General features: G+C 37.6%; 1 protein-coding gene across 2 annotated transcripts; it reads right to left on the bottom strand.

Annotated features, from left to right (window-relative positions):
- Positions 1–766: 766 nt before the first annotated feature.
- On the bottom strand, positions 767–10,210 carry golm1 (golgi membrane protein 1). 2 transcript variants are annotated; one of them, XR_014028926.1, is made up of 11 exons: positions 10,004–10,152; positions 8,296–8,466; positions 7,740–7,910; positions 4,852–4,906; positions 4,669–4,771; positions 4,488–4,581; positions 4,209–4,389; positions 2,045–2,179; positions 1,784–1,966; positions 1,341–1,567; positions 767–1,227 (listed from the first exon to the last, which is right to left on the bottom strand). XR_014028926.1 is itself a non-coding variant. In XM_081348769.1 (10 exons), exons 2-10 carry the CDS (start codon positions 8,425–8,427, stop codon positions 1,452–1,454), a joined length of 1,170 nt encoding a protein of 389 aa, XP_081204895.1. In that variant the 5' UTR covers positions 8,428–8,466; positions 10,004–10,210; the 3' UTR covers positions 767–1,451. The 2 variants fall into 2 exon arrangements, 1 of the variants encoding a protein (XP_081204895.1); XM_081348769.1 differs by having other exon boundaries at positions 767–1,567; positions 10,004–10,210.
- Between the last annotated feature and the right edge of the window lie 120 nt (positions 10,211–10,330).

Here is a 10,330-nt window from a genome sequence, read left to right as displayed (position 1 = left end):
TCAGACGTAGTAACTACTTTCTCAGGTGGTTTGATCTGTCTGACCTCAGTGCAACTCAAGGATGTGCTGATCACCTTTCTGATATTACTGATTTTCTCAGAGAAGAAAGAAGCAAACTCACTGCACTTGCTGTCTGACAGCATTTCACTGGGAATCTGGCTTGAGGGGTTTGTCAGTCTCTTTACAGTAGCAAAAATAGTGCTTGTGTTTTTTAAATTGCTGTTTATAATATTTGAGAAGTCTGTCTAGCTTTGCCTAGTTCCATATTGAAAGCATGAAGGCTGTCTTTGTAGATGTTATATTAAGGAGAAAATCAACAGAGTCTGCAGATATGCTTGGTGTTAAGGATATAGCCTTCATAAATAGTACACTAGGTTCTCATTTAAGCATCTCTTCTTGACAGACACAGATCTAGCTTCAGTGACAGGAGAGATCAGTATATCAAAGAAAATACAGAAATGATCAGACAGTGCTACATCCTTAACAATCGATGAAATGTTTAGACCCTTACTGATAGTAAATCTAGTGTGTCCACGATTGTGTGTGGGTCCATGTACATGCTGTCAGATCAAAAATTTAAAACCGTTTTGATTTCTTTTGCCATATTGGTTTCTCCGTACATAACTGGATGTTACTTGCTAAATTAATATGCAACAGTGTGAGGTCCTGTGACAATGCGGCATGTACCATGCAGTCCTCATTCCATTATAAAATGCCGCAGTCATTGCTCATCTACATGGTTAACCCATTAAATGCACACAATAGGTAGAGTAGCGCAACAAAATAATTTTTATTATGAGATCAGAAATTCAGTAAGAAACCCATATTTTTTAAAAACATATTCCAGTTTCCAACATGAAAATGTAAAAAATTCTTAAATCAACAAAAATATCCTTTTACAGCAAATAAAAGCCTGGATTGCACTGTTATTAAATGAGTGAAGAGGAACGTGTCTTTTAGTCTGAACATCTAATATTCCTGTGTTTTCAGCAGCTAAAATGTTGACATCCAGTTTCGTCAAAACGGAACATGAACCGTAAAGACAAGATAAAGCCGTTTTTGTAACAAATCAGCAGTTGTTTTTGAGCATCTTACATTTAAGAAGAGGTTTGACGTAGGGAAAATTCACCATGATGCATAAATTTAAAGGCTTGTTGTCATAAGTAGTTACATTCAAGTTTAAGCTAAAATCAGTACTAGCAAAAGAATGTCTTCTTCATGCCTGTCCTGGTAAGACATATGAGATAGTTTGTTAATGACATAAACTCATATCCTTCATTACACAGTAGTGCAGAATTCACCAGCACAAATGAGTCTTTACAGCAGGTTTCCTCTCCCACCTTTTAAACGTCTGCCGAGCTGTTGGGAGGACACTAATAAGGGTTTGTGACAGTCTTCAGCAGAAGAAAATGTTGCTGTCAGCAGACTCGTCTTGATCAGGAGTATGTTTGTTACATCCCAGCAAGCTCCGCCTGCTTATCGTCCTCAGACTCCGGTTGGTTGTCATCATCACCGTTATAATTAGCCACATCATCCTCTAGATCTAGACCTGCACCTTGATTTTCATCTGTGGAAACAGGAAAATTATTCGTTAATCTTATTGCATGGGACAAAAGTACTTTTGAATGATGATTATTATTCACAACTTTATCAATTGACTTGCTGTCAATTACCACATAAAATACGTCATCCTTCAGTTTGTAAAAGCTACCAAAAAGTGTTACACTTGAAATTTTTTTAAAATGTATTGTGATTGTGTGATGATCATGATGTTGAAGACCACCTTTAATTTTAGAGAGCTGTTTTTCTATCTCGCCCTCATTGTCGTACATAACGGCGTCTTCCTTCCCATTTGCTGCATCTTCCTCTTTCCTGTACCCAATTTTGACATCATCCTCCTCCTCGTCTCCAATCCCGATGTCATTTTCCTTTGGGTCTAAAATCCCTGCTTCATCCAGCACAGTATCTGCATGAAGACAGATGAAATTAGTAATGTGTGTGTGTGTGTTGTGCTTTAATGGCTGGATTCTCTCCGTTACCCCACCTATGGCCTTTGAAGCCTGTCCTTTAACGTCCACCACTGCTTCTGGAACTTCTTCATTGGCTGGTTTGTTAAGAATCTCACTCTTATTGGTCCGTTTGGAGGTGGGGGTGGGTGGGTCTTGCAAAATCACAGCATCTTAGAGGAGCAGACAGAATGTTGTTAAACATGTTATCTCTGCAAAGCTGCTTTGAAACAATCTGTATTGTAAAAAGCGCTATAAATAAATGTGACTTGACATGCTGGAGGAACAGAGAATACAGTATTTCTTTAAAAAAACTGACAAGACTTAAAGGCCCATTCACACGATATGAACGATAACTATGGACACCAATGGACAATGATTGTTCTGTTTATTATAAGCACACGCTGCAGTAATGTCGTCTGTCGCTTTAAACGTTCAGCCGGGTAGATTCTGCTGTCAATGTTTTTATCATTCATCAGCAGGTGTAGTTTCTCTGTGTCGTTACTGTAATAGTTGTGGTGTACACTCTGCTATTCTCTTAGTGTTCGAACAATTATTCAAATGTTAGTTATCGTACACCTTGGTGTGAAGGGCTTTAATGGTGCACATTTAATAAGAGTGATAGTAAGGAACGCTATACCGTACAATTTTTATGGTTTTGCTAATGAAAAACGACCGACTATATTTCAAATTTATTTAGCTTTTCACAATACACATTTAAAGTGTTTACATTAAAGTTGGGATGTAACGGAAGGAGCGAAAGACCTTTTCTTCCATATTATGACGTAATTCCAAGTATTTATCCGAACAGATTATTGAAAAAGAAAAGATAAAAGACGAGGACTTGGTTCTAGGCACTGGTTGTTGATTGGATTTTGAGATGTGGGCATTGCACTCACAAACAGAGGTGGACAAACACAAGCTTGCAGGGGCGAATATAAGCGCATTAAATGATTGGAAAAGTCCTGCATACGTCATCAGAGAGAAGTCTGTCGTTCCACCGGAAGATCTGAATAATTTGAAATACGATCAATAATGTGCGTTTAGAGAAGAGTTGGAGTGAATATTCATTTCATGCCGATACAGGTACTCATTGTGCTACCGGCATGAAAATCATGTGGTTTATTGTGGAGAGGTTTTCTTGTGCTAGGGCTGTGCTGTTCAACCATACAACCACTGTGGTTTGTATGTGAATTAGAGATGCGCGGATGGGCTATTATTTCATCCGCAACCGCATCACAAAACTCATCGTCCGTCCGCCATCCATCCGCACCAACGTTTTTGACCAATTTTCAAAACCGCCCGCCATCCGCTGATTGTATGTATACATATATTTTTCATTTGATTAGTTCAACCGCCCGAATTTAATTAAAATATTATTTTTCGTCACGTCATCCGCCCGATCCGCGGTTTATCCGCGGAGTCCACGGCTGTAACCGCCAACCGCGCATCTCTAATGTGAATGCAGTTTTCCATGAATATTACAACACGAGTGAAGCGCAAAGCTTTGTTCACAAAAGAAATAATAGGTAAGCAATTAAATGTTACATCGCAAACATTTGGATACGTGAGGAATGAGAGAGGTACATGAGCCCATCCATTTAAGCCATTAGACGGCTTTGTATTCTGTTTTGCGATCAGGTCACCCGATTTCAGTTATTCCACTGAAAATGGAACATTACCAAATCTTCACTCTTCACTTCACCCATTTTTGCAGGGGATTATAAAGGTTTTTTCCTTTCATTCACTTTTAATTACTATATTCGCTGTAGGACGGACCTTTTTTGCACACATGCCTGTAATGAATTTGTTCTGGCAGTGCGAACTCAAATATACTATATCCTAAATGCCTTGTACCGGCGGAAGATGAAATGAAGATTTTAGACTAGAGATGGACTCCTGTCCCACATTCCTCTCAAATCACAGAACGGCATATATGATGACGAATTTATCTTTGTGGGGAAATATATTTAAACTTGGCTTCAAAATTTCTATTGTTTTGTATGTTCAAGAATCACATTACAGCTATAATTTCTGCATTGTGTATTATTTGTGTGAATAAAAGGCTATAATTAATTCCAGCCACTATAAAAAAAGAAAGAAACTGCCAACGTCACAGACCTAGCTAGTACATGCATTAAATGAGGGCCTTCACCCATATAGGGACCATTTACATTCCACGCTCAAACACGCAATTCTCACCTTCTTCATTTTTCTCCACTACTAACTCATTGGTTTGGACCTTTGCATCATTTTTGGGCTGTGAATTCACATCTGGTTCGCCGTTCGGAGGTTCTGCCACACTTTTATTTGAATGGTTTAAGGCGGGAACATCAGATTTGGCTTTTGAAACAGAGACTTTCGGCATGGAACCATCAGCATTCTGTGAAGGACAGTTTATGTCAGTGGAAAAGGGGTAAGAGACACCAAATATATAAGAATCACAAAGGAACTATTTAAGGCCTTTTTTTTTCTCATAACCTTTTCAAACGTCCTTTGCTTTTCCAGTTTGGCAGCTGCCATTTTCCCATTGCATTCCTCTTTTATGGCCTCAATTTGTTTGTTGCACTGAGACCTGCACAATACATACAGCCATTATCATACTGATCAAGCAGTATAATGTATTTGGTATTGTAGATTAGAGCATTCAGAATGGACCTACATCTCACTGCTGGCTTTCTTACTGAGTGTGTCCATGTTAATTTGACAGGACTTCAGCTCACTCTGCATTTTACTCGCATCCTGCAGTAATGACTTCATACGGTCTAATAACAAAAATGTGAAGGAAAGATGATATGCGTTACAGAGTTAAATACAGTAGCACAAATATGAGGTAAACACTTACTCTTCATGTCTTGCACCATTTTAGCACTGGAGGAAATGTTGATCTTCAGATTCTCCTATGACAGAGAGAAAACTTTTAGACCTAAAAACATACACTGAGCATATCCGAAATCCAATTTTGGCCATTAAAACCTAGTGACCAGCCTACATACAGAGTCATTTTGAGTATGATTGCATAACTGTTTATATAGATAGCATTTCTGGACATCAGTAACACTACTAAAGGTAGCGCCATAATGCCATTTTGAACGTGCTAGCATACTTGCATATACAGACAGCATTTCTGTCCTGGGAATCAAAACCTAATGAGAGCATTTATATGCATTAAAACCTGGTGGGCAACCCATCTAGACCAGTGGTTCCAGGGGGTCAGGGCCCACTAGGAGGCCTGAACAAATTTCAAAGGAGGCCTCAAGATGATGTAAAATGATTTAAAAAGTGTCCATTTTATTCACTTCTCGCAGGCAATCGCTATGATTCACTTGTCTGCTGAAGATTAGGGGCATTCCAAGAAATTTAGATAATTTGCTTTGTTCCGGAACAGGAACTTAATTTGTTACAATATTGCATTTTCTTCGTGGTTTGGTTGGCTTTCACAAGGCAACATTTCAAAACGTACCAACATGAGTCTAAGTAAGTCACACGAGAGTAAAACTGTACTCTTATTTGTCAGAGTATCCTCCACGTCATCCATCAAGATGGATTGACAAGTTCGCTGTCGAGACTTTCAGCTGTTTGCAATGAACAAATCAAACAAAAGTAATTGAAATAGCTCAACAACAAATGTTTCAAGTGGTTTCCCCAAATTCAACTGAAAATTCAACTTTTAATGACTTCTGCAGTCTCAAAATTATTCAGTGTCCCTGAGTAGAATCCCTCACAACAGCACAAATCTGCAAAACAGACGTTGTCTTGAGCACACCTGATGCAACTAATCAAGGGCTGCATTAGTTAGAGCTAGAACACATGAAATATCTGAATTGGCTAGGTTTGTTGAATGTCACGTTTGATTGCATGTTAGAAATATGGCTAAGTTAAAAGAATGGTCCACAAAGTTAAGAGAAGACACCATCACCCTTCACAAACAAGGAACAGGATACCAAAAAATAGCGAAGGCACTAAATGTTCCGAGACAACACTGGAAACATAGTTTGCAAGTTAAAAGTTAAAAGAACAGTGGTTATAGGGAAGGAAGCTATCAACGGCTAAAACCAGATTTCTGAGAAGGGGAAACATATGTTGTGATAAGCTATTTAAATTACTTTTGTAATATACAGGTATATATATATATATATATTCTCTCTCTCGGTCTCATTTTCATCAGTTATCAAGCTCGGTAAACACTAATCACAGATGATCTACCTTTAATTTCACCAAGCTGATTACTCACAAAAACAATTCCTAGTCATCATGCTTTCAGTCCATTTCAAGTTTGATTTTGACATGACAAAGCAGTGAATCAGAGAATCAGACACTGCTGCTTGTTAAATGACACATTTGCTGTTGTGAATTATGATACCGCTTGGTTCACTGGTCTGTTGGGTGGGATTGCTTTCTCACCTCCACAGAACCGCCCCAGAGTTCGTTTTCAACTGTGCCAAGACCACCTTATTCAGGCGATCTCAGAGCGATTGTTTTGGTGTGGACTGAGTGTGATCGCCGTGTTCACATATGCCTAAACGAACTGAACTGAAGGGAGAAAACGCACCAGGTTCTGAAACAAATGCTCCAAATGAGCCAGGTGTGAAAACGCCCCAAGATAGCATTATGAAAAATATCACGAATTTAAACATTTGCAAGGCAGGAAAAAATACTGCTGCTGCCACAAAAGTTGGAGAAGGCAGCTGGAAGAATATGTGACTGTACTAACACAAGTGAATAAACTGAAGTTATTTAATTAATAATTTATATAGCTTAAAGAGCATGAAAGAAGATGTCAAAAACATTATATATTCTAAAGTTTATATGTACATTTATATTAATTTAAATTAAAAGTGAAATATTAACAGTTAAAAATAAAATAATGTCAAATAATACTTATGTGTAATGCATTAGGCCTAATGCATTTTAGTCTGCTATTTCTTACCCAGAATAAAACCTTCTCAGGAGCAGGTTAGTTGTGTAGCTCAAGTTACCATGCAGAAATGACGAACACTGCTAAAAACCAATAAAAATTGAGTTTTCCCAAACAAAATTCAAAGTTACCCAGGAAGCCACTGACATTGTACGGCTTTGTGTAATAGGCCACAAATTTAAAAGTGTTATTTCTTAACTTGGGAAAGTCTCATAACTCCATGTGCATTTTTATAATATACCTTTTTATATTTACGCTAGAAAAAATACAGCAAACATATTTTAAAAAATCCTCATCCACACAGGGGTGATTCACCGCTGACAAGACAGGCTTTAAATAAAACTTGGCTGTCTATGGAGAAAAACTTGACATTTTTGTTTTAAATCAGTGTTACATGACTCAAAAATTGGAGTAAAAGGGCTGCGGCGACCCTTTTGCCAAAACGGTCGGTAGGGAAACTGTCAACACTGGGAAAAATGTTGTCTGTAGTTTTCAAAAGAGCTGTCAAAAGTCCACCGGATGATGGCAAACATATCCCTTAATCCTTATCCAGAAAATCACTGGAGAAGTCAAGAGGCCTTTAAATATTGTTATGGACAATATGGGGGCCATTGAGTTAAAAAGGCCGTAAACCACTGATCTAGGGCATTAGGGCAGGACATCTTACCTACTGAACTGCCAATCAAATCAATAGAGTAAAATGATTTGAATAAACACGATTCATTCCCTAAACCATGACAGGTAACTGGATGATTACTAGCTCCGAGTTTCCACCTGAACTCTTGTCAGTGAGTGCAAGACGAGTGTTTTCATACTTTTTCTTTTTTCCAGGTGTTCAGAGCGCTTTCCTGCTGTCTTTGGTGTGTTTCCTCCATTAACTCCAGCTGCTCGTTCTGTCTGCGCGCCTCATCCTCGGCCTTCTGCTGCTCTCTGTCGCTTTCTACAGCCAGCTTCCTCATGCGGTCCTCCAGCTCCAATATCTTGCTCTGGAGAACAACACAAAGTCAAGTCACATTTATTTATATAGCGCTTTTTACAATACAGATTGCTTCAAAGCAGCTTTACAGAGATAACAGGAAAATAATGCAACAAAGTTTGTTTCTAGAAGAAAATAGCATCACAGTCCAGCTTAAGTAAGTTCAGTGATGTTTCATTTTGTTGTAAAAAAGTTATTAATTTAGTTCATTTATATATATAGCCGCTCTGGAGAAAACCGTGATGTTTATTGTTAAATGTAATGTCAATTAATGTTATTGTTGAATATTAAATGAAATGTTAAATTTAATGTTTAAACAAAGCTCCTTTCTAGACAGACCTATTATAGTTAAAACAGCCACTCGCCAAAGGCAACATTCAAACACAGTGTCAAACCTGCAGCTCGACGTTTCTGGAGTTTGAGACCCAATAGTTGAAGCCAAGCAGGAGGATGCAGGAGATGAGAGCCACCAACAGCAAAGATGAAGAGCGGCCGCCTCGTCGACCGTTCCCAAGTGCACCCATCATGCTTTATTACAGTTCCACAAACACTTTAAAGATGGGTTCCTGAAAGGGAAATATAAACTTAGTATAGACATTTATAGCCCCATAATGCAGGATATAACAAACACATAAATGCAAATAGAAAAAGAAGTGAGGCATTTTTAGCAAAATTATCTAGACCGCATTTTTGGGAATCATAAAGTAATTTGCCTTCCAAAATACACAGCATTTCTGTGGAATCTTACCTAACTACTGTGTGTTAAACATAGAAGCCACTAGTTATTATCACTGCAGATTTCAAGAATACTACATTTTCATCAACAATGTCAGAATATAGCATGTAATTGGTCATTAAAAGGGTCAGATGGTCATATTTCAGAGACTGACTGAATTTTCCAAAACTCACCAAACTCGTTTCAGTATTTAGTTGATTTGATCTATTCAAAGAGTTGAGTTGTACATACACTGAAAGTGCTTTCAATTCTGCATCAGTAATAAAAATGTTTTTTAAATTGACCCATACAAATTATATTTCACAGCAATGATCAATTGCCAATGTTTTATTAATAGTAACAATCACATTAGAGTCTGTGGGTTGAAAATATAGTTATTCTCTAGTTATTCTTTCTTTCTTCTCAACTGTTTGGTAGAGGGTTTTTTAACCCTATGAAGCCTAAGAGCTCTATCAAACTTTGCTGAAAAACCTGTTATACCCGATCTACTTCCTTCTGTCGTCTTATTGACAGTTTATACATTTTAGCAAGTAAACACCCTTCAGTTTGTGGTTTAGGCTATGCGTCTTCTTGCTGTGAAATCTTTACTTATTATAAAATTACAGAAAGAATTACTTGTATATTGTTAGTAATCATTTCAAGATTAACCTAGACTGAAGCAACTTTGGTTTACTTGATTAACTATCGATACATTATTGAGATGTTTTCCTCCTCAAGTATGAGAGTGAGAGCCTCAAAAGCCTGATGTGCAAACTCTTCCGTTTTAAAATAATAATTAAAAAGATGTTCTGGCTATTATTTTATGTCAGGCTTTAGAGAGGTAAGGAAGAAAAAAAAAACTGAACAGATGGAATGTTTCCTATTGTTTGTTTGTTATCTTGAATGAAAACCTGTTGTTCGTAAGATACCAAAACACATCTTGCACTTTTTATTTGCATAAATCTCAAATCAAATGCAATTTAGAGAACATCCAGTGCTCAGGATGTACTGCAGGACCAAATGCAAACCAAACCAGTGTGGTGTAGTAACAGAGACTGCAATTAATCATGTTCACCATCACCAGACTTGTATTACAGGAGGCAACACTTTACTACTGAACTGCCACTGTGCCTTTCAAATGAAAGAGACATTTTACTCTACGAATGGTTAAATAAAAGAGAATTAGACAAATATAATATTAAACAAGACACACAAACTGTAAACACATTCAACATGTAAATCCATTTAGTGCGAAATTGCTTTTGTTCTGGTAGCATGCTTGCTAATATAGCTACTGTTATTGTTATAGTTACACTTTCCTCTTTTTTACAGATAAATGTTATATATTAGTGTCAAAATTGAATGTGTTGGTGTCAAATTGCCCTTACCGGCGATAAATGTAAATGGTCTCGTCAGGAAAAGGGATAAAACATGGACATCTCGATATTCGTTGGAGTCTTTCCGGGATGAAATCACTCAACAAACTGCAGCGTTTTTGCCTTGAACCGCAACGCGCACGCGCACTTCATTCTGATTCACTTCTAGTGTTTACGGGAAACAGTTTCTTTCAGCGCTGAATGGTTCTTTGAGGTACTACAGTTGAACAGACTTTTTACACTCTTATTAGCCAGAAAATAAATAAAAGCAGGACATGTGTTTTCACAATGGAACTTGTATCAAATTGTCAGCTTTAGGCAAAAGAATATTATTTCTAT

The sequence above is a fragment of the Scardinius erythrophthalmus genome (genome assembly GCF_964197995.2).
Source record: "Scardinius erythrophthalmus genome assembly, chromosome: 20".
NCBI classification, from domain to species: domain Eukaryota; kingdom Metazoa; phylum Chordata; class Actinopteri; order Cypriniformes; family Leuciscidae; genus Scardinius; species Scardinius erythrophthalmus.
Note: the sequence above shows the minus strand (reverse complement) of the source record. Positions and strands in the feature narration are given on the sequence as shown.